We start from the raw sequence: 24,454 nt of genomic DNA on the forward strand, positions 1-24,454 counted from the left end.
AGGGTGGTCGCTTCACAGGTAGTGAAGCAGGTCTGCAGGTATCTATCTTTCTCTCCCCGTCTTCCCCTCCTCTCTCCATTTCTCTCTGTCCTAACAACAACAACATCAATAGCAACAACAGTAACAACTACAACAATAATAAAAAACAACAAGGGAAACAAAAGGGAACAAATAAATATTTTTTTTAAATGTGTATATATATACTTTCATATGTGAATCAGTAATTTTTGCTTTTAGAAAGGTAAGTGAAGTTTGCTATTGTCCAAGTAATTATATGACTAATAATATATTTGCAGGCAATTGACTAGACATTTTTTTCTAGTACCTTCTTCTTCTTGGGAACTCTGTTCAAAGCAGGAGGATCATTCCATCCATTCTGAGGGCCTGTAACAGATGATAGAGGACATTTTCCTTAAAATAGTTAACTAAATTATATCAATTATAGTAAAGTCCCTTCAGATTACCTTAATCCTGAAATAACTATTATAAAGTTTTACCAGTTGTGCCATGGGGATCCCTATAGAACCCTGTATTCACAAAGTTATTATTTCTAATAGGCACAAGGCCTTAGATTAGTTATGGCAGCATTATTTCCATTTTAAGTCAAAGATCTATGCTAAATTTAAGGATAGTATGGAGTCATCATGTCTATACTGGTGCATACTTGAAAGATTAATTAAGAATTATCTATCCTAATGAAAAAGTACATCACCTGAATATGCTAAATTTTTTTAAAAAGTTAATAAAAGTCTACATACTGTCAGTAGTATTCATCATACTCGCCTTAGGAATTATTTATAAGGTGGAAGATGACAATCAAATATCTATAGTATCATGCTGCCAGGGAGAGAACTGAGGGCTCAAGGTTTAATATTTGATATCATGGTCAATCTCTCATCTCTTTAAAAAATACTCTTCTTCTCATAAATTAAACATTTATTCAATATTTTACCTTTACTTATTTTACTGATGCCCATAGTACTAAATCACAGCAAAACTGCTTCGAAAGTCAAAGAACTTGTGACTCATACATACAGTCATAGAAACATTTTAAAAACACTATCTTCTCCTAACTAGTATGTATTCATTTGCCTTGATTTTTAAAACAGAATCAATTTTCTTGTGGCCCAGCAAGTTGCACAGTGGCAAGAGTACAGAACTTGTAAGCATGAGGTCCCAAATTCAATCTGTTGCATTGGCCAGAGTGATGCTCTAGTTCTTTCATTATTAAATAAATAAGATTTTTTAAAAAGTAAAACAAGCCTTTTAGTATGTTTTCTAGGAGGCAGAATGCCAAATGAGTCTCAACACACTTAAAAGTTAATCATAAAATATTAAGCCACATGCTACTATATGCTTAACAAATTCTTAGAAGTTCTGGTCATATACAGAAGAATCGTTCAAATCTCTCCCACCACCTTTTAATCTTATCACTAAAAGAATCTTGGTATAATCATTGCCTATTTCTATATGAAATAGCCTTATGATTTAAAGCTATTTCTGGCACCATGTTAATACAATCAGCTTTAAGATTTGATTTAATGAAGAAGCCAAATCAAAAATATCATTTTTAGGGTGTCAACAGTTTTGAGGTTTACATGCCCATTCAAAAATCATACTAAATGATTCAAGTATTCGTAAAGGTTTATGTTTATAACCAATTCACCTTCCAACATAAATGCCTGATCTTGCATAGATTGATATTCTGCAAATAAAAGATAAAAGTCACTTTAACAGTCTGTGAAATTCTAAATTCTACTTGTCATTTTGTAACTGTTTCTTCTCCATCAACCTCTGGGAAGAATAAATTAATTCTATAAGGTAGTAAAACTTACTTTTAAATGAAGTGACATAAGATATTCTCTACCTAATTTATATTCAGGTTTTCTTTCTTTCTTTTTTTTTTTTGATAAAATGAACTGAAGTTGTGTCAGAACCAATCAACTTCTAAGTATCACTTTCTTTCAGATGTGCTTTTTCAAGAGAAAATTCTGTTCCCTACTGTTTAAAATAACAATATTTCTCTAGTGGTTTGCATGTATTGCTTTATAACTATTTTATTAATGAAACTCAGTATTATCACTAGGAGTGGGAACATAGCTAATGTGTCCAGTTTAATATTATTTATTTATTTATTTATTCTACCAGAGCACTGCTCAGCTCTGGTTTATGGCAGTGTGATGGACTGAACCTGTAACTTCAGAGGCTCATGCATGATAGTCTTTTGCATAACCATTATGCTGTCTCTCCCACACCCACAAGCTGGTATCAACATGCTACTAGGTTGGGAGCACCATGTATTTGCATTCTACTTTTCACTTTACCTCTCATTCTCTCAATCTCTCATGAAATAACAACAATAAGATAACATTTAGGGATCCGGGTGGTAGCACACTGGGTTAAACGCTCATGGCACCAAGCAAAAGAACTGGTGTAAGAATCCCAGTTCAAGCCCCCAGCTCCCCATCTGCGGGGGGGGGTGTCACTTCACAAGCAGTGAAGCAGGTCTGCTGGTGTCTATCTTTCTCTCCACCTCCTCTTTTGGTTTCTCTCTATCCTATCCAACAACAGCAATAACAACAACAACAAAATGGAAACAAATGGCCTCCAGGAGCAGTGGATTCGTAGTGCAGGCATTGAGCCCCAGCGATAACCCTGGAGGCAAAAAAAAAAAAAAAAGATTAAGATTTAAATATTTGGGCAAGGAAGGTAGTTCAGTGGTAGAAAACAAACATGAGATTCTCAGATCTCAGGCACTAAGTGAAAAACTTTTGAAGCATTTACTGAATTAAAGTTTTGGGTGATTGCAATATGTTTCTCTGAACTCTGGGCACACAACTTCATGGTCCACAAATAGAGGAACTGGAAATTTAGTGTTTGGATACACAGAATTTCTAAGTCCTATAGACTGCTACAATATGATCTAAGAAACATTAAAACAAAGTTAAAATTATCAGTCACAATTGTTTATATAACCAAAACAAAAATTTTAGGATATAAAAAAATAATAAAGCTACAATTGTTAATTAAAATATAGTGGCTTGGTTAACATGCAAGAAAACAAAGCTGCTAAACACAGTGCACACTGGAGAATACTGAAAAATGTTTGGCTTCTTCCTATTAGTCACTCTGTTCATCAGCCATGCTAGAACACTCTGTTACTCTTTATATATGCAAAGATTTATGGCCAAATGCACATTTGCTTAAGGAGAAAAAGAAACATGCAAATATTTAACTCAGAATGTAAAGAGACTGATGAAGCCAATTATTTGGTTCAAATTAATATTATTACGAAAAGGTTTTTGTAAATCCAGCAATGGCAGCAATTTCTCTTACTTACATCAGGACTAGAAAATGTGGTAAAGACTGAACAGAGGCTTGGAATACTGAGAGATCTGGGCTTGTATCTATAACTGTGCCTTCCTAGGAATAGTCTTGGGAAACTCAAGTGTTCTCAAGTCAATTAAAGTAACACTATTGGGGGAGGAGATAGCATAATGGTTACGCAAAGAGACTTTCATGCCTGAGGCTCCAAAGTCCCAGGTTCAATCACCTGTACCACCATAAGCCAGAGCTAAACAGTGCTTTTGTTTAAAAAAAAAAAAAATCACCTAAAATAACACTATTCCTAATGCTCATGGCTTTGAGGACAAAATAAGAAAATATATGGCAAGTGCTGGTACATATGCAACACATGATCAATATTAATTCACTTCCCTGAACTGTTTTCCTTTCTGTTTCTGATATAGAGAAGTAGAGGAGAAAAGGAAGAGTGCAGCACCACTCATAAAGTTTCTCCCCTACAGTTGGAGACCAGGGGTCTGAAGCCAGCTATTTATGCACTCTGGATATGTCCCCCAGCCAGCACTACTTTTTAAGTGAGGTTTTACTTCACTTAAGAACTCTACAACCCTACAACCGGGATAGCACAGCGGGTTAAGCGCACATGGCGCCAAGTGCAAGAACCGGCTTAAGGATCCTGCTTCCAGCCACCGGCTCCCCACCTGCAGGGGAGTCCCTTCAAAGGCAGTGAAGCAGGTCTGCAGGTGTCTGTCTTTCTCTCCCCCTCTCTGTCTTCCCCTCCTCTCTCCATTTCTCTCTGTCCTGTCCAACAACAACATCAATAATAACTACAATAATAAAACAAGGACAACAAAAGGGAATAAATAAAAATATTAAATTTTTTTTTAAAAAAAGAACTCTACAACCTACCTTAATTATAAAGAGATAATTTTTCGAACTCCACAAGTGAATTTTTTAGTACTTTTCCCTAAAATGTAGAACTACTAATTTTTTTTTACTTGTGCAGTAAAGAATGATAATATAGAGAAGCAATTATAACTCTTCATTCATAAGACTTTACTTTAAAAATAATACTTCCTTGGTAGACTCTATTTTATAATGTGTTTTGGGTAATTAAAGCTGCTGCTTACTAGCACATAAAAATATCTCTGTTTTTTTCTATTTACTATGTATATTGAGATCTGCCAGGAGCAGCTTTAATATTAGCAAAGCTTCATCACCTAATCCTTTCCTCCTCCACTAGCTCAAAACTATCAGTACAATCTAATAGGAAAGTTATTTTCAAATGCTCTAATTTCCAGTAAGGTTTTGTGTTAACTACAACAAATTTTTCTAGAAGCTCCTTTGTACATGGCAGTCATTTTACCTATATGCCTTTATTTATTAATGCATATGAGAGGGAGCTATTATTTTGAGGAAACCAAGACCTAAGAAAGTTAATAGGGGGGTAGGGGTAGATAGCATAATGATTATAAAAGAGGCTCTCATGCCTAAGGCTCCGCAGTCCCAGGTTCAATCCCCCACACCACCATAAGCCAGAGCTGAGCAGTGCTCTGGTGTTTCTCTCTGTGTCTTTCTCTCTCTGCATCTCTCTCAAAAATAAAATAAATAAAAGACTTAAAAAAAAAAAAAAAAAAGAAAGTTAATAGGGAGTCGGGCGGTAGCACAGTGGGTTAAGTGCACGTGGTGCGAAGCCCAAAGGCCAGCGTGAAGATCCCGGTTCCAGCCCCCAGCTCCCCACCTGAAGGGGAGTTGCTTCACAGGCAGTGAAGCAGGTCTGCAGGTGTCTTATCTTTTTCTCCCCCTCTCTCCATTTCTCCATGTCCTATTCAACAACAATGACATCAATAACAACAAAAATAAAAACAATAAGGGCAACAAAAAGGAAATACATAAATAAATATAAAAAAATTTAATAAAATAAAGTTAATAAATTTTTTCAAAGTTACATAATCAGAAAGTAGTGCAGCTAGGACACACACTCAAAAAGTCTAATTCCAAAGCCTGTATTCTTGAGACTATGGTAATGGTTCTTAACCCTATTAAATGAGTCATTTTAAGAAAATATGCCTTTGAGGTCCCTTTTTACTATCCTCAAATTTAAAAACTCACATAATATAATCTACCATTAAAAAATCAAAATGTTAGAAGCCAGACCTTCCACCCTCTACAACCCACAACGACCCGACCCTGGGTCCATACTCCCAGAGAGATAGAGAATGGGAAGGCTATCAGGGGAGGGGGTGGGATGTGGAGATGGGATTATGGGAATTGTGTGGAATTGTACCCCTCTCATTCTATGGTTTTGTTAATGTCTCCTTTCTTAAATAAAAAAAAATTAAAAAATAAATTTTTAAAAAGACTAAAAAAAATCAAAATGTTTTAACTAAAAAATAAGAATCACTTATAAAACATGTATGTCACTATAAAAATAATCTGTAACTGTTTCTCTAATCAGGATTTTGCAGATACATCTAGATGCCAGATGAAATAAAACATACCTAGAAATTTCCAAAATTTTCAAAGGAGTGGTAGTACCTCAGTGGAGAATCGCTGCATTGCTTGCTAGACATTGACTTTTTTTCTGGCAGAGTTATGTGCACTTACTTTTTTCCTTTAGATAAACATAAGATCCTTCCTCACCTCTACAAATAAACATAAATATAAAATCTGTACTACTTCCTTAACATCCTGTACCATTTAACAGCCACAAATGAGTTTAAGGCTCAAATACTTTAAAAAAAAAAAAAAAGAAAGAAAGAAATTGAGGGGGTCAGGTGGTAGTGCAGCAGGTTAAGCACACATGGTGCCAAGCTCAAGGACCAGAGTAAGGATCCTGGTTCAAGTCCCCGGCTACCCACCTGCAAGGGGTTGCTTCACAAGCGGTCTGCAGGTGTCTATCTCTCTTTCCCTCTCTCTATCTTCCCCTCCTCTCTCAATTTCTCTGTGTCCTATTCAACAACAATGACATCAATAACAACAACAATAATAATAACTACAACACCGATAAACAACAACAAGGGCACAAAAGAGAAAAAAATAGTCTCCAGGAGGAGTGGATTCGTGGTGCAGGCACAGAGCCCCAGCAATAACACTAGAGGCAAAATAAATAAATAAAATATAAAAAAATAAGAAATTGAAATGACATAGTAAGAAGAGAACATACTTTTGCTCTAGTAAAGTAAGCAGCACACATGGTTCCAATCACCATTTATCCTGCCAATTAATTTCTAGCCATTTAAGATCAAAGGTAGACTATACTCTCTTACAATTGTTTTTTTTTTTTTTTACACCTCATGGGCTGGGAAGATAGCATAATAGTTATGCAAAAGGACTTTCTTGCTGAGGCACCAAAGGTCCCAAGTTCAATCCCAGCACCACCATAAACCAGAACTCAGTAGTGCTCTGGTAAAATGAAACAAAGAACAAAACAAAAAATAAATCATGTAAAATAAAGCTTTTCCCACTTTTTAACTAAAGTTTATTATGGAAGAATCACTTTTAAAAGTAGTTTTAGAGTTTGTTATAAAAAATAGAACAATTAGGCTCACATTACCCAGTTTACAGTTAGAAATAATCCACACCCCCAATGCCTTCATGTGTTCATAAAAAAAATAAAGGAAGTAGCCAAACCAAATCCCCTTCAAGCGCAGACCTGTTCTCTGAGACGCAGGCAGCTCACTGGCAGCAGGCAGTGTACCTGTTGTTCCAGAAGGCAGCGCAAAAGCTGAAGATGAAGGTGGAGCTCCTGGCCCGCCATGCTGGAAGGATGCTCCAGAGGAAGGGGGAGGAGGGAAAGAAGCAGAAGGGCTGGAGGTAGGTGGAGAGGACTGGTGCTGTGCTGTGTACAGCTGAGATTGCCCAGAATAGGAAGAAGCAGGGGATATGTAAGGAGTGTTAGGGTAAGCGTTTGAAGCAGGAGGAGCAACAGGCTGCTGAGGTCGATACATTGCTGACCCCCCTGTTCCGAAGGGATACTGCTGGGCTGGTTGATAAGCTACACCAAGGAGAAAAACAGAAATTGTAATTAGTTACAAGCTTATTCAGATTGGAAGAGATAACCGAAGTTATTTTATTCTGTGAAAATCATTTTCATCATCATTCTTTATTTTTAACTTTATTTCTTTATTTTTTAAAATTTCATTTATTTATTATTGGATAGAAACAGAGTAATTGAGAGGGAAAGGAGAGACAGGGAGGGAGAAAGACAGAGAGACACCTGAAGCCCCGCTTCATCACTTATGAAGCTTTCCCCTTGCAGGTGGAGACCGGGGGCTTGAACCTAGGTCCCTGTGCACTGCAGTGTATGTGTTTAAACAGGTGTGCCTGGTCCCTGATCATGATTCTTATAGTAAATTATAGCCAAGCATTAACACCTATGATATGCTTTAAGCGACTAGCTCCCATATTTGAAACCAGCCATTTCTAGATTACTGCTAGCTACGAAAATCTTTAATTCATCAAACCTGACAAATGCAAGACTTTCCTGAGACTTCTTTGCTCCTGTGAAAAGACTGCAATGACACTTACCAGTCACCAGATGGAACCACACAGGAACCCCAACACAACCCAAACACTCCTATTTACAGAGGAAGTTAAGGGAATTTGGTGGTGGCTCAAGATCCCTTCCCCTGGAATTACAAGGTGAGCACTAAAGCTAAGAATCAAATTGCCTTTCTCTAGTAAAATCAGCTACTCAATTTCTGAATCTCAGCAAAGTTCTAGATTAACAATTTTCTAGGATCACTGACAAAACAATAGTTGTAAAACATTTCATATATTACACATAGTTGGTTATTGGTTAGTAAATAACCAGGCAGCCAACTGTTTTAGTGCAAAGACTTGAACCCAAATTAGATCTCAATCACAGTCTGTGTGGCTAGGTAAATCTATTAGACTTGAATTGTTCTATTCTGAAGATAGCACTTTCACATGGGTATGGAAGCAAAAAGTTGTAACAAATTTGTATTATAATAGTTGTTTAGTCATGTAATTTACCCCTTTGACATTTCTGAAATAGTGATTTATAAATACTTTTCATTTTCCAAGTCTAAATATTTTCAAAAAAGACAAAAGTAAAAGGTAGATACACCTCAAAATTCATAGACTATAATAGTGAACTCTAAAGTAAAACTTGAACTTTAGGTGGTGATGATCTATCAATTTAGGTTTGCTGGTGGTGACAAATGTACCCTGGGGTATAAGATGTCAATGGTGGGACATATACAGAGGCAGAAGTATACTGGAACTTACTATATTTTTCTCTCAGCTTTTCTATTAACCTAAATTTGTTTTAAAAGATGAGGGGGGAGGGAGTCGGGCGGTGGCGCAGTGGGTTAAGCGCACGTGGCGCAAAGCGCAGGGACCGGCGTAAGGATCCCGGTTCGAGCCCCCGGCTCCCCACCTGCAGGGGAGTCGCTTCACAGGCGGTGAAGCAGGTCTGCAGGTGTCTATCTTTCTCTCCCCCTCTCTCTCTCTGTCTTCCCCTCCTCTCTCCATTTCTCTCTGTCCTATCCAACAACAAAGCAACGTCAACAATGGCAATAATAACCGTAACGAGGCTACGAGGCTGCAACAACTAGGGCAACAAAAAGGGGGGAAAATGGCCTCCAGGAGCGGTGGATTCATGGTGCAGGCACCAAGCCCAGCAATAACCCTGGAGGAAAAAAAAAAAAAAGATGAGGGGGGCATCTTTTATCTTTTCCTTTTTTCCTCCCTATTTTATTTGATAGGACAGAAAAGAGTGAAGAGAGAGAGACTGAGAAGGAGACAGAAAGATAGACACCTGCAGTTAGTGAGTGGGAACTTGATGGTGAGAAGAAAAAAAAAAAAAAAGAATGAAACATAAGTAACAAATGTCCCTTGAAACTTTTGTTCCAAAAAGGAATTAGGTAATCTTGTCTGAAGAGAAAAAACATAACACCAAACAATTATTAACATTACATCTTTTTATTTTTTAATTAAGATATGTTTTCAAAGAGTTCGGGTCTTGTGCATAAGTGATTTCATTGCTCCTGGGCCAATATTTTTTCATTCAAATAGAAAGGCGGGGGGGGGGGGGTCGGGCATTAGTGCTACGGGTTAAGCGCACATGGCGCAAAATGCAAGGATTGGCTTAAGGATCCTGGTTTGAGCCCCCGGCTCCCCACCTGTGGGGAAGTCGCTTTACAGGCGGTGAAGCAGGTCTGCAGGTGTCTATTTTTCTCTCCCCCTCTTTGTCTTCCCCTCCTTTCTAGATTTCTCTCTGTCCTACCCAACAACAACAGTAATAACCATAACAAGGCGACAACAAAAGGGGAAAAAGAAAATGGCCTCCAGGAGCAGTGGAGGCACTGAGCATCCTGCAGGCACTGAGCCCCAGAAATAACCCTGGAGGGCAGAAAGGAAGGAAGGAAGGAAGGAAGGAAGGAAGGAAGGAAGGAAGGAAGGAAGGAAGGAAGGAAGGAAGGGAGAGAGGGAGGGAAGGAAGGAAGAAAGGAAGAAAGGAAGAAAGGAAGAATGACAGAGATAGATGGAGGGACACCACTGAGCTGGAGCTTCTTTCAGTGCTGCAGGACCTTCCCCTAGGTGCCATGGCTCAAATCAGGGCAAGGCAGGCACCTTATCTGATAAGCTATCTCTCCAGCCCCAATTTTTCTCTTTTCTTTCCCTTTCTTTTTCCCTTTCTTTTTTGTCATTGCCAGGGCTTCGCTAAACTGAACCAACTTTTTCAGAAAAGGAAAGACACCACAGTATTGAAGCTACCTCCACTGTGGTGGGGATCAGGCTCAACACTGGGATTATATATATGCGCAGGAGTACAACTCAGGTGAGTTATTTTACAGGCCTGAAAATTCTGTCCTTTAACATCAATTTTTTAAGTTTCATGGGATATTTACTGCTCTTTAATAGGACTCAGGAACATGAACCAGCAGAGGAACTGGTTCTTAGCATGTTGTTCAGGATGCTTCTGAAGGAAACCATGCTTCTCTGTAACAAAGACTTAAGCCTTATGTAGAATGCTACCTTTTAAAAAAAATCTGATTTGCTCAGGCCTGGAAAGATAGCATAGTAGTTTTGCAAAAAAACAGACTTGCTCATGACTTTGTGGCTTCAAAGTAAATGGTTGGTTGGTACAGGAGTTAAGATCTGCAGATGCCAAGGAATGCAGGCTGACACTACTTACGCTGTGGCTGTGGAGGAGGTGGTAGTGGGGTGTGCATGTGACCTGGAGATGTGGGAAGCTGAGCTGCAGCAACATTTGGATGAGGAGTCCCATGCATTATGAAACCTGGGGGTGGAGGGTTTTCTCCCTAGGAAATGAGAATACGGTAAAAAAAAAAGATTACATTTCTTTTTTTTTTTTAATATTTATTTTATTTATTTATTCCCTTTTGTTGCCCTTGTTGTTTTATTGTTGTAGTTATTATTGTTGTCATTGTTGGATAGGACAGAGAGAAACGGAGAGAGGAGGGGAAGACAGAGAGGAGGAGAGAAAGATAGACACCTGCAGACCTGCTTCACCGCTAGTGAAGCGACTCCCCTGCAGGTGGGGAGCCGGGGTTCGAACCGGGATCCTTATGCCGGTCCTTGTGCTTTGCGCCACCTGCACTTAACCTGCTGCGCTACAGCCCGACTCCCCGGAAGATTACATTTCTAACCAAGACTATTAACAGATTAATTTGTAACTCCAAAATGGAATCCTATGTTGTTGTCTTTTTTTTTTTTAAGCTTTATTGTACAATGAATATTTGCTTTTTCAGTCTATCTTCTTCAGAAAACATTTCTGAGCAATATATTCTGAATGAGTAGAATCTTTAGATGAGATAGGTCCAAAGTCATAGCAGCTAAGAATGGCAACAGATACAACTAGCCTTGTAATATATTGTAATGGTACTTATAGTGAGTCACCAATAGCTTCCATGTTACTAACACCACTACTCCACAGTCTGGAAAGTATAAAAGTCATAAGAAAACTTTTGCTTCTCTTCAATTTCTGCAATGCTAGAGAGAATGGGAGAGAAATAAGAAGAGAGAGAAAGAAGGAAATAAAATCTTTAGTGAAATCCGAATGACACTACATTAAGAACTCTGGTTGTATTTCTAGCTTATGTCAATTTAGAATGGCAGTGGAGGCAGGAATGAAGAAATAAACTGTACTGAGAACTGCTTCTTGTATCTTTTTTTAAAATTTTTTAATATTTATTTTATTTATTTATTCCCTTTTGTTGCCCTTGTTGTTTTATTGTTGTAGTTATTATTGTTGTTGTTGTTGGATAGGACAGAGAGAAATGGAGAGAGGGAGGGGAAGACAGAGGAGGAGGAAAAAAGATAGACACCTGCAGACCTGCTTCACCGCTAGTGAAGCGACTCCCCTGCAGGTGGGGAGCCGGGGTTCGAACCGGGATCCTTATGTCGGTCCTTGTGCTTTGCGCCACCTGCGCTTAGTCCACTGCACTACAGCCCGACTCCCCGCTTCTTGTATCTTATTAGCACTAAAACACACACACACAAAAAAAAAAGCAGACAGACAGATGGGGCAGGGTAGAGAATATATAACTATATATATTTAGGTGAGCAGAATTCTGCTCAAAGAGGAATAATGAAGGATATACCTGTGTGTCAGAGGGAGAGGCTGCAGGTAGATGGCTGGGAAGGGCAGTAGGAGTTTTGTTACTCCAGGTAGTGACAGTAGGGGCAATTCTAACCTGAATTGAACAAAGAAATACCAATCACAGAAAATAAAAAATAAAAACATTAAAAAAGAAGGACAGGCAAAGCAAAACAAAACAAACAAAAAATATCAAAAGGTAATAATAGCCATGTAAGGCACAAAAATAAGAACTGCAAGATAGCACACATTCCTTAGATAACTGTTTTCATGGTAGCTGGGATTTCAAAGGAAAACAACATTTACAACAAAATGAATAGGGAGGTAGGAGAAAGATAAATATGAAAATCTAAATCAAAGCACAAAGAACAATGTCATTTAAGTGTCAAGAATGGGGGAGCGGGGCTAGGTCCTATAAGTAGGAGAGGAAAGAAGACATTGCAGAAAAAAAGGTGAGTGACTGAAACACTATTTTGAAGCATTAATAGTATTCATGCTATTAGATCTGAATTTCATTAGTACCACAAAAATTACATTAATCTGATATGAAACGTAGAATCAATCACACAATCAGAGAATATTAAAGCTGCACATTAAAGACCATTCAGTCTGGGGGGGCCAGGCAGTGGTGCACTGGGATAAGTGCTCAGATTATAGTGTGCAAGGTCCTGGGTTCAAGCTCCTGGTCCCCACTTGCAGGTGAGAAGCTTCACGAGTGGTGAAGCAGGGCTGCAGGTGTCTCTCTCTCTCTCTCGCTCTCTATTTCCTCATCCCTCTCGATTTCTGGTCGTCTCTATCCAATAAATAAATAAATATAAAAAACTAAAAAAAAAAAAGATCACTCAAGTGTGATTCCTACTCTTTACAAATGAGAAAACAACCAAGGCCTAGTGAAAGAATGGGGTTCAAACAAGTCAGGACTGATGCTAGTTCTAGTCCTCCTGATTCCCTGGTCAGCATTTGCTGCACTATACCATTCTGCTTTCCCTAGAGTACAAAGATGTTCAGGTTTTGCCTTGCTTTTCAAAGATTTATTGCAGCCCAGGAAGTCATACAGTATTTTATCTGTACCAGAGCAATGCTCAGGTTCTCTTTCCTCCTTTCTCTCCTTCTCATCAATAAATAAATAAGTGGCCTGGCGGTGCACCTGGTGGAGCATACATGCTACCATGAACAAGGACTTGGGTTAGCACCTGCAAAGGAGAAGCTTCATGAGAGGTGAAACCGCACTGCGGGTCTCCTCCTCCACCCCCATCTCTTCTTCCCTCTCAATTTCTATCTCTGTTCAAAAATTAATTAATTAATTAAACATTAAAAAATGATCCACTGAGTATGATGTATTCAAGTAAAATAAAGATTTTTTAAAAGTTAAACAAGAGAATTAAAAAGATTTATTTAGTAGAAATTCTAGTATATAACAATTAAGGGGGCTAGGTGGTGGCGCACCTGGCTGAGTGCACATGATACAATGCATGAGGACCCAGGTTCAAGTCCTCGGTCCCCACCTGCAGGAGGAAAGCTTCACGAGTGGTGAAGCAGTGAAAGGTGTCTCTCTGTCTCTCTATCCCCCCTTCCCTCTCGGTTTCTGGCTGTTTCTATCCAATAAATAAATAAATATAACAAAAAATGTAAAAAAATAAAAAGAAAATTAATAGCAAAAACATGCAGCTCAAAGTAGAAGTACTCACTTGTTTGGCCTCCCTTTCACCATTTTACCCCTGCCTCTAAAACCATAAGCCACTGTTCTCAATCAACATGTCATAAGCTTTAACCTGGAAAATCACTTCTTAATTTATGATTGAATGTGCTTTCCGCTTCTTATGAGACTGCTAAGCCAAAGTATAACACATGTTTCTCAATACTTTTTACCTATTATTATATGAAAGATAAACTTAAGGACATAAAGAATACAGAGGAGAGGAGATAGCATAATGGTCATTCAAAAGGACTTCCATGCCTGAGAAACCAAAGGTCCCAAGTTCAGTCTTCAGCACTATCATGAGCCAGAGCTGAGGTAAGCTGAGCTGTGCTATGCTTAGGTAAAAATAAATAACTGGAGAGTCAGGCAGTAGCACAGCGGGCTAAGCGCACGTGGCACAAAGTGCAAGGACCGGCTTAAGGATCCCAGTTCAAGCCCCCGGCTCCCCACTTTCAGGGGAGTCGTTTCACAAGAGGTGAAGCAGGTCTGCAGGTGTCTATCTTTCTCTCCCCCTCTGTCTTCCCCTCCCTCTCTCCATTTCTCTGTCATATCCAACAACAATAACATCACTAATAACAACAACAACAACAATAAAAAAACAAGGCCAAGAAAAAGGAATAAGTATTTTTTCAAAAAAGGGTAGAAAACATTTTAAAAAATAAAAATAAATAACTGATTTAAATAAATACTTAAAATAAGTATAATCTCTCTATGTAGAGAATGCTTTCTTTCCATATGCTAAGAGACTGTATGGTGGAACTCAAGGCACTTGGGAGAACTAATCTCAGGTAGATCATTAACTAGTTATGAAATGGTGAGAAATTTAAAACTTGTATGTTTCAATTCAGGAGGTAGTACAGTGGGTAGAGCACTGGATTATGAGCACTGGATTAAGAGGTCCTAAATTCAATTTCTAATACCATATATATCAGAGTGAAGTTCTTGTTTGTTCTTTCATTAATAAACAAACATCCTTTTTTTAAAACTGGGGGATTAATGGTTTACAGTATAGTCTTTAACACATAGGCATAACCTCTCATCTCCCCTTTATAGGTGTCTGGGAGACAGACACTTGAATCCCCAACTGATGGCACCCTCCTCCATCCTATAACAGGACTTGTCCCTCCTTCCCTAGAGTCCTCTGCTTTATTGCAATGACCTGGCAATCCTTTTTTTGTTTGCTTGTTTTTTTGGAGGGTATATCCAGGGTTTTAAAACAAAGACACTAATTCAAAATGGCCTATACACACTTATGTTCATAGCAGCACCATTTTTAATAGTCCAAACTTGGAAGCAATAATATTTCTTTTGCCACTAGGCTATTGCTGGGGCTTGGTGCTTACACTACAAATACACCACTCCCGGTGGCAATTTTTTTTTAAAAATTTTTTCTATCTATCTCCATTTGAAGGACAGAGAGAAACTGAAAGAGATGGGGAGATAGAGGGGGTAGGGAAAGATAAACACCAGGGGTGGAGGGTGGCACACTGGGTTAAGCGCACATAGTACAAAGCACAAGGACTGGAGTAAGGATCCTGGTTTGAGCCCCTGGCTCCCCACCTGCAGGGCAGTCGATTCACAAGTGGCAAATCAGGCCTCTCTCCTTCCCTCTCTATCTTCCCCTCCCCTCCCCTCTCTGTCCTATGAGAGAGAAAGAGAATGAGAATATGACACCTGCAGGCCTGCTTCACTGCTCATGAAGTGCTCCCCCTGCAGGTGGGGAGCAGAGGCTCAAACCTGGTTCTCATACAGAGTGATATGTGTACTTAACAGAGTACAACACCATCACCCAGCCCGGAAGCAATAAATCTTTAAAAATAAATAAACAAATAAATAAAACCTGTTTCTTAAATTTAAACTAGTCACTTGACCTATAGGCCCTTCTGTTTTCCCAATCATTTGATTTACCCTACTTTATAGACGCTCTAAGTAGAATGCAATCCACATAAAAGCAAGACATTAAATGTTTTTTCTTTTTTTAAAAAGAAACATGTTTTTTTAATATTTATTTATTCCCTTGTATTGCCCTTGTTGTTTTGTCATAGTTATTACTGTTGTCATTACTGATGTCATTGTTGTTAGCACAGAGAGAAATGGAGAGAGGAGGGGAAGACAGAGAGGGGAAGAGAAAGACAGTCACCTGCAGACCTGCTTCACCGCTTGTGAAGCGACCCCCCTGCAGGTGGGGAGCCAGGGGTGTGAACCGGGATTCCTACTCTGGTCCTTGCGCTCTGCCACATCTGCGCTTAACCTGCTGTGCAAACACCCGACTCCCTTGTTTTTTTCTTTTTTAAACCATAGCACTTGCTTAGCTCTGGCTTATGGTGGCGTGGGGGGATTGAACTTGGGACCTTGGAGCCTCAGGTATGAGAGTCTGTTTTCATAACCATTATGCTATCTCCTCCTTGAGGAATTAAATCTGTTTGTTCACCAATATACACACAACTAACCATCAGAATAAAGCCAAACACCTATAAAGTAGGCCAGCGGTTAGAAATGTATGGCCTTAGGCCATATAATCATGTGATCTGGTCATGACAGGGCAATGACAGCTTTTTGCATAGTGACATCAAGTGCTTATTCTTATATTTTTTAAAAAATATATTCATAGGGAGTTGGGCTGTAGCGCAGTGGGTTAAGCGCAGGTGGTGCAAAGTGCAGGACCAGCATGTAAGGATCCCAGTTCAAGCCCTGGCTCCCCACCTGCAGGGGAGTCATTTTACAAGTGGTGAAGCAGGTCTGCAGATGTATTATCTTTCTCTACCTCTCTCTGTCTTCCCCTTCCTCTCTCCATTTCTCTCTGTCCTATCCAACAAAGACGACAACAATAATAACTACAACAATAAAAAAAAATGGGTAACAAAAGGGAGTAAATGAATAAAATAAATATAAAAAAATGTATTCATTTTGGGAGTCAGGCGGTAGTGCAGCAGGTTAAGCGCACATGGTGCAAAGCGCCAAGGACCAGGATAAGGATCCCGGTTGGGTCACTTCACATGCAGTGAAGCAGGTCTGCAGGTGTCTATCTTTCTCTCCCCCCCTGTCTTCCCCTCCTCTCTCCATTTCTCTCTGTCTTACCCAACAATGACAGCATCAATAACAACAACAATAACTACAACAAGAAAACAAGGAAAACAAAAGGGAAAATAAATAAAATAAAAATTTTTAAATGTATTCATTTTACTAATGAGGGGTTAGAACCAAAGCATCATTCTAGCACAAGATGCTGGGGATTGAACTTGGAACCTCATACTTGACAATCCAATGCTTTACTCACTCACTGGACCACCCACTGTACTACACAAAATGCTAATTTTTAAAATGCTAGTTTTTCATGGCATGCTGATGATGTTATAAATATCGAAATAGTCCTTAGCAGAAAATAGATTCCCCACCCTTGTAGTAGGCTCTCAATAACTATTAGTAAAAGAAGGGAAAATAGAATATTTGAGATAATCAACAGTTATATTAAACTGTAACCTAGTTAGTAAAAAGGTAGTAATCAAAAGTATAATAGACAAGAAAGCAGAAAATGACTTTTTTAAATTTTATACTCTATAAAACATCCTAAAACAGGCCTGTAAATCCTAACACTAATTTGTTTTGTTTATCTGCAGTACTGGGGCATCATGAAAGCACAATCTCACCAGCCAGTCTGGGTTAATTTTTTTTTTCCTTTAAAAAATTTTCAGGGACCTAGGATTGAGCACAAACATAACCATGTTCAAGGACCCAGGTTTGAGCCTTTGTTCCTCACCTGCAAGGTGGAGGCTTCCTGGTGTCTTCTCTCTCACCCTGTCTCTCCCTCTCAATTTCTCTGTTCTACCAAAATAAAAAGGAAAAGTTGGCTACTGGGAGTGGTGGATTCATAGTGCAGGCACCAAGCCCCTAATAATCCTGGTAGCAATTAAAAAAAAATTAATTTTAAAAAATAGACAAAGAAGGATACACCACACCATCGCTCCATCATTTGTGGAGCCTCCTTTGGTACTAGCGCCATGCTGCTCCCATGTGGCACTGTTACTCTAATTGGGGGCTTTCTTCTTGGTAGGTCATGCACCCTAGTACTTTGTTAATAGTGTTTTTGTTATCAACCAAGACTATGTATTATTTATGAAAATATACTTTATATTTTAAAGTGAGGTTATATGTTGGTCTGGAAATATAAAAACCCACTGCTTTATAAAAGAGTAAAAGACAAAAAGTATGTCACTGAATGCTGGGTAATTTTAAATAATTGAATTAATAAAATTATTTAGGTCACCAAGGGGGTGGCTGAGCATATATACAGCATGCTTAAGGCCCTGGGTTCAATCCCTAGCACTATACATGATTCTCATAAAATAAACAAATATATTTTTTTAATATTTGTTTTCCCTTTTGTTGCCCTTGTTGTTTTATTGTTGTAGTTATTATTATTGTTGTTGTAGTTGTTGGATAGGACAGAGAGAAATGGAGAGAGGAGGGGAAGACAGAGGGGTAAAGAAAGATAGACACCTGCAGACCTGCTACACTGCCTATGGTGGGGAGCGGGGCTCAAACCGGGATCCTTATCCCAGTCCTTGCACTTTGCGCCACGTGCACTTAACCTGCTGCGCTACCACCCAACTCCCCTAAACAAATATTTTTAAAGATTATTTAACCCAGAGGCTGGGCGATAGCACAGTGGATTAAGTGCACATGGCTCAAAGCACAAGGACCCACGTAAGCATCCCGGTTCGAGCCCCCAGCTCTCCCTGCGGGGGGGTGGGAGGTTGCTTTGCAAGCGGTGAAGCAGGTCTGCAAGTGTCTATCTTTCTCTCCTTCCCTCTGTCTTTCCTTCTTCTTTGGATTTCTTTCTGTCCTATCCAACAGATATAACAACAATAGCAACTACAACAAGGGCAACAAAATGGGAAAAATGACCTCTAGGAGCAGTGGATTCATAGTGCAGGCACCGAGCCCCAGCAATAACTGTGGAAGCAAAAATAAAAGAAAAAAAAAAGATGACTTAACCCATATAACATCCCTACAACCAACCTTTAGCTTCATAAAGCCATTGCCTACTTACTTATCTCTACTATGCAAGCTGTTCCCAAGTAGTCTGGCTACAGTAAACCTATACTAATGATTCAGGAAAGAATACTCAGGGGAAAAAAAAACATTTGTTAGAAATATTTTATAAAATTGATCACATCACCACAAAACTGTATCTGCTACCAAGCTTACAGTTTGTTAACTGTATCACTAGTAAAAGTTTCAAGAGCAGATGTACACCTGCAAAGGAAATCTGAGTGACAAGAGAAATAAGGAAATCGTCATGAAAGTGAAACTAATTTATATCTAAAACTTCATGTTTAAGCAGATTAGAGGGATGTTTTTGAAAAACATCAAAAATATCACTTTTGAGAACCTAGAAAATATTAAATAGTAAAACACTATGTTTAACTTTAACATAACAAGATCTCTTACCCAAAAACCAAAACCACCAATTTGAGTAGAACTACATAAATTTAATCTAGGTCCCAACTTAGCACTCACATGGGGATAATATTGTTGAGCTGAAGTTCTTGGCATCTGTGGATGGCCAGCGATTGGTCCAGTCCTGCCTTTGGGCAGCTGCTGCTTCTCATAAGGAATCTTAGGTGATTCCTGCCCGGGTGCAGGCTCTCCTTGTGCTCTACAGAGTCTGTCACGAAGCTGCACAATGTTTGGCTACAAGAAGCAATGGGAGAAAACATACCAAAATGTTAACACTCACACAAATAATGCAGCATGTTGATCTTAAAGTTTGATCTTTTAAGTAAAGACTCCTTTTTCTTCTAGAAAGTCCCTGAAACTCAAGGATTTGACATCATGGTTTTTGATACTGAAAACCTATGGTATGTATACTATAAACTGGTATTTAACTGAAGCAAAGATTTGAATTATGCTCTCATCACATGTAAGCATGCAAGATCAATGCCACTTAGTATCACTGTTCTTTTACTATTTCCTTGCAGTTAATGCTCAGAAAACATAATTAAAACATATAGAGAGAAGGAATATACCTAAAATAGACCTACTAGCTTTTTGCAAAATGGAGACCCCAAATCTCATTTACTATATTCCAGCCTTCAGGTTCCGGATCATTAAACAATTGTTTTGGTTTACATCTTACTGCTTTTTCAGCCACCAGGTTCCAGATGCTACCATGACGCCAACCTGCCTTCCAGAAGAGAACCATGAAGTACTGATATCAAAAGTTTTACCTTGGGACAAATTACCCTGAAAATATTAAGGGTTTACTGAGATATACAATAGAAAGTAACAGGGCTAAAGCGATAGCTCATTAGTTAGAGAGTGTGCCTAGCCAATTCAGGTCTGAGCCTCAGCACCACAGGGGACATTGGAGGACAATGGCACTGGGGGACATTCCAGTACTGTGGTGTCTTCCCTTTTTCTCAATCTGAATGAAAAATTCAATTTATGGTGAGAACTATGGTGGTTAATGATGGGGGGGGGGGTGTTGAGTATGATGTGGAACTTTACCTCAGTAGTCTTATAATTGTGACTATGATTATTAAATCACTAAAAATGAGGATTACATAAAAAATAATCACAATAATATCAATTGAAAAGAGTTAGCTTGTGATTGATATAATCATGTATGCAGGGGGTCAGGCGGTAGTGCAGCAGGTTAAGCACAGGTGGCGCAAAGCTCAAGGACTGGCATAAATATCCCAGTTCAAGCCCCTGGCTCCCCACCTGCAGGGGAGTCACTTCACAGGTGGTGAAGCAGGTCAGCAGTTGTTTGTCTTTCTCCTCTGTCTTCCCCTCCTCTCTCCATTTCTCACTGTCCTATCCAACAACAAACGATATTAACAATAATAATAACCACAACAAGGCTACAACAACAAGGACAACAAAAGGGGGGGGGGGAATGGCCTCCAGGAGCGGTGGATTAATGGTGCAGGCACTGAGCCCAGCAATAACCCTGAAGGCAAAAAAAAAAAAAAAATCATGTATGTAAAGATCCTGACTCTGTACATAACACATAAACAAAATTTGTCTATTTTTGCATAAATACCTGTAAAATTCCAAAGAAGGGTTAGGGTAGTGGCTGGCTCACCTGGTTGAAAGCACATATTACAGTGCGCAAGGACTCAGGTTCAAGTCCTTGGCCCCCACATGCAGGGGAAAAATGTCACAAGTGGAGAAACAGGGCTGCATGCAGGTCTCTCTCTCCTCTCTCTCTCTCTCTCTCTTTGTTGGTCTCACCCTTCTCTCAATTTCTCTCTTAAAAAAAAAAATTAAAGAAAAACAAAATACAGTATAGAAAAATCAAATGGTGTGGTCTGGAAAGTGGCGCATTGGATGGGCTCTCAAGCCAGAGGTCCTAAATTCAGTCCCTGGCAGCCCATGTACCAGAGTGATGTCTGGTTCTTTCTCTCTCAGTTCCTATCTGTCTCATTAATAAATAAAATCTTTTTCGAGCCCCCGGATCCCCACCTGTAGGGGAGTCGCTTCACAGGCGGTGAAGCAGGTCTGCAGGTGTCTGTCTTTCTCTCCCCCTCTCTGTCTTCCCCTCCTCTCTCCATTTCTCTCTGTCCTATCCAACAACAATGACATCAATAACAACAATAATAACTACAACAACAATGAAAAACAACAAGGGCAACAAAAGGGAAAATAAATATAAATAAATAAAATCTTTTTTTAAAAAATCAAATGATTATAAACAATACTGAAAACAGTTCAGAGCCAGGGAGGTAGCAGCAGCAATGAAATACTTTCATGCCTGAGACACCAAATGTCTCAGGCTCAATCCCCAAGACTACCAGAATTGAGCAGTGCTCTGGGAGAGACTGAGGGAGGGAGGGAAGAGTGAAGGAAAGGAGCTCAATTAAAATGAGATCTAAAGGCCTTCAATTACATTAGTCTTAAAGGACTATATACCTCAATATAAAGAGAAGAGTTTTATAAACTCACAAAACCAGTACATCAAAGTCACTATAAACAAACAAATAGCATGCTTCCATTCTACCTAACATTCTTCAAAATAATTTAGAAAGATGTGAGTGTACACATAACCAGCTAGAATCATATTTTCATAGTATTGCACCAGAGAGCTAAGCATTGGAAAGGTATTGACGAATTTGACTATGTAAAAATGTGCCATGACTTTCCTTACAACCCAATACTTGTACTCAATCAAACTTCTTTAAAAATATTGAAAACAAGGAGTCGGGCGGTGGCGCAGCAAGTTACGCGCACATGGCGCAAAGCACCAAGGACCAACTTAAAGATTCCGGTTCGAGCCCTCCAGTTCGAGCCCCCACTTCCCACCTTCAGGAGTCGCTTCACAGGTGGTGAAGCAGGTCTGCAGGTGTCTGTCTTTCTCTCCCCCTCTCTATCTTCCCCTCCTCTCTCCATTTCTCTCCAACAACAACGACATCAATAACCACAACAATGTTAAACAAGGGCAACAAAAGGGAAAATAAATAAATATAATTCCTCCTCTCTGTCTTCCCCTCCTCTCTCCATTTCTCTCTGTCCTATCCAACAACGACAACAATAATAACTACAACAATAAAACAACAAGGGCAACAAAAGGGAATAAATAAATAAAATAAATATTTTTTAAAAAATTTAAAAGAATATTTAAAACAGCGGCAGTTAGACGGTAGCACAGCGGGAGTCGGGCGGTAGCACAGCGGGTTAAGTGCAGGTGGTGCAAAGCGCAAGGACGGGTGCAATGACCGGAGTAAGGATCCCGGTTCCAGCCCCCGGCTCCCCACCTGCAGAGGAGTCGCTTCACAGGCAGTGAAGCAGGTGTCCATCTTTCTCTCCCCCTCTCTGTCTTCCCCTCCTCTCTCCATTTCTCTCTGTCCTATCCAACAATGACGACATCAATAACAACAATAATAACTATAACAGTAAAACAAGGGCAACAAAAGGGAATAAATACTTTTTAAAAATATTGAAAACAACTAAATAAATGATGAAAGGTTGAATAAAACTGGCACAAAAGTACAGAAGTAAGAAAATACCTGGAAAGTTGAAAATTAAATTCTGGGGGCTGGGCTGTGGATCCCTTGGTTGAGTGCACATGTTTACAGTGCACAAGGACCTGGGTTCAAGCCCCTGGTCTCAACCTGCATAGAGAAAGCATCTCAAGTAGTGAAGCAGCGCTGCAGGTATCTCTCTCTCTCTCCCCCACCCCACTTCCCTGTCTCTCCTTTTCCTCTCAATTTCTCTGTCTCTCTCCAGTTAATAATAAAACATTTTTCCATTTTAATTCCATCAGATATAAATATCCCATTTGTAGAAAACTTTACTCAAACTCCATCCTGATTTCTCATTCTCCATTACTGACTGGTTTTAGATTTTCCTGTTCTATATCCCCATAATACGACTAGTTCAATTAACTCTTGTCACTTTGGAGGCTCATGTATCCTTGGCTGCATTATTTTGAGTTTGGAAACTCCTTCAGGGAAAGGGATATTGGCAATCTTGTTCATCACTATATACTCAGTCACTTGTTGAATTGAAGAAAATATCCTAAGAAAAACTGAGTTTTATTACTGCGTAGTTCCCTCCCTCTGGTTTTAATACTTCAAAAACATATGGAGGGATGAGGAAAATAACAGGTGGTTATGCAAAAAACTTTCATGCCTAAGGCTCCAAGGTCCCAGGTTTAGTCCCTAGCACCACCATAAAATAGAGCTGAGCAGTGCTTGGGGGCAGGGAGGAAGAAAAGAAAAGGGAAGAAAAAGTCTTACACAGAAATAGTGAACAGAATGGACTTCTTCCTTAATTTCTTGGGTGACATTCATGAGAATTTTAAAGCCAAAGCCCCATTTGATTAATATTAATATTTGTAATTTTTCCAACACAAAATAATCTATAAAGAGAATCTTATATATGCACTCAGCATTTGGATTAAAATCAGAAAGTTGGTCCGTCTCCCATTTTTTTCCTTCAAATAGTCCCCTCAGTTCAAAGGGATATATCATATTGCAAGAGCATCTAACTTTTCTGACACTGCATAGGTTCATGTAAAATAATCCTTGAAAAACACCAAGTAACACTCACCTTTGGTTGAGTAACAAAAATTCAACTGTTGTAATACTTTCTACCTACAAATGTTTGTTCAATATTGGGTGATAAGGATCCACCTTACTTATATGTTAAGAAAAAGAAACATTACCAATTCTAATTACCTGGTTGGTGTTTTCAGGAAGAAAAGCCAAAGCTGCAGCAATACTACCCTGGGCTGCCAACAAATTAGCATACTGACTCATTTTTTCAGCCAGAAGAACTCCTATTGTATTAGTGTCCATGGTTTTGGTAAGCTGTACAGCTTTACGCAGGATGACAACTTTCTCAATCAAATCCTAGATAAGAAAAAGAAAGGCAAGTGAAAGAAAAACAAAGATAGCAAGATGCTTATACAAGGAAGAAGTAAAAGGCAGATTTACTAAGGTTTAAGATAATAAATACTACTGTGTACTTACCTAGCATTTTTCTTTGAAATGTCTGAACTAAACAACTACTATTTAGGCCCTCAGAAAAGGAGGAAGGTCTCTAAATCATGTGTAGGGCATAAGTTAACCAATGTCTCCTAAACTCTTAAATTGCCAGATACTTCGTCGTGTATGATAAACTAGGTAAAAATCAGAAGCGAAAGTGATTGGCAGGAAGTGTCTGGAGACTGAAATAAGTGGAAACATTATCATCTTTCCTGTAAACACAGTATTTCTAGGGCCTAGCAGATAGCTCAGCAGGTAAAGCACATACATGCATAAGCCTGTGGTTCTGATTCCTGGAACCACATAGGAGCACCACAGACAGCAACCAGGGACCTCCATGGACTATAGAGAGGGCTGGCGGCATACTGG

The 24,454-nt window shown here is 39.1% G+C and overlaps 1 protein-coding gene across 42 annotated transcripts in view; it reads right to left on the reverse strand.

The window, feature by feature from the left end:
• Positions 1–24,454, reverse strand: part of SEC31A (SEC31 homolog A, COPII coat complex component) — a 114,820-nt gene that overhangs the window by 15,095 nt on the left and 75,271 nt on the right. For 7 of the 42 annotated variants that reach the window (XM_060187945.1, XM_060187944.1, XM_060187955.1 and 4 more), the window contains 7 exons: positions 23,777–23,950; positions 19,113–19,286; positions 11,898–11,990; positions 10,469–10,595; positions 6,959–7,300; positions 1,667–1,705; positions 326–384 (listed from right to left, as the gene is read on the reverse strand). In XM_060187945.1, the coding sequence (XP_060043928.1) occupies positions 326–384; positions 1,667–1,705; positions 6,959–7,300; positions 10,469–10,595; positions 11,898–11,990; positions 19,113–19,286; positions 23,777–23,950 (1,008 nt within the window). The remainder of the gene's footprint in view (positions 1–325; positions 385–1,666; positions 1,706–6,958; positions 7,301–10,468; positions 10,596–11,897; positions 11,991–19,112; positions 19,287–23,776; positions 23,951–24,454) is intronic. The other 35 variants (XM_060187967.1, XM_060187960.1, XM_060187952.1 and 32 more) reach the window with 8 other exon arrangements.

This window comes from Erinaceus europaeus, chromosome 3 (genome assembly GCF_950295315.1).
Source record: "Erinaceus europaeus chromosome 3, mEriEur2.1, whole genome shotgun sequence".
Classification (NCBI taxonomy): domain Eukaryota; kingdom Metazoa; phylum Chordata; class Mammalia; order Eulipotyphla; family Erinaceidae; genus Erinaceus; species Erinaceus europaeus.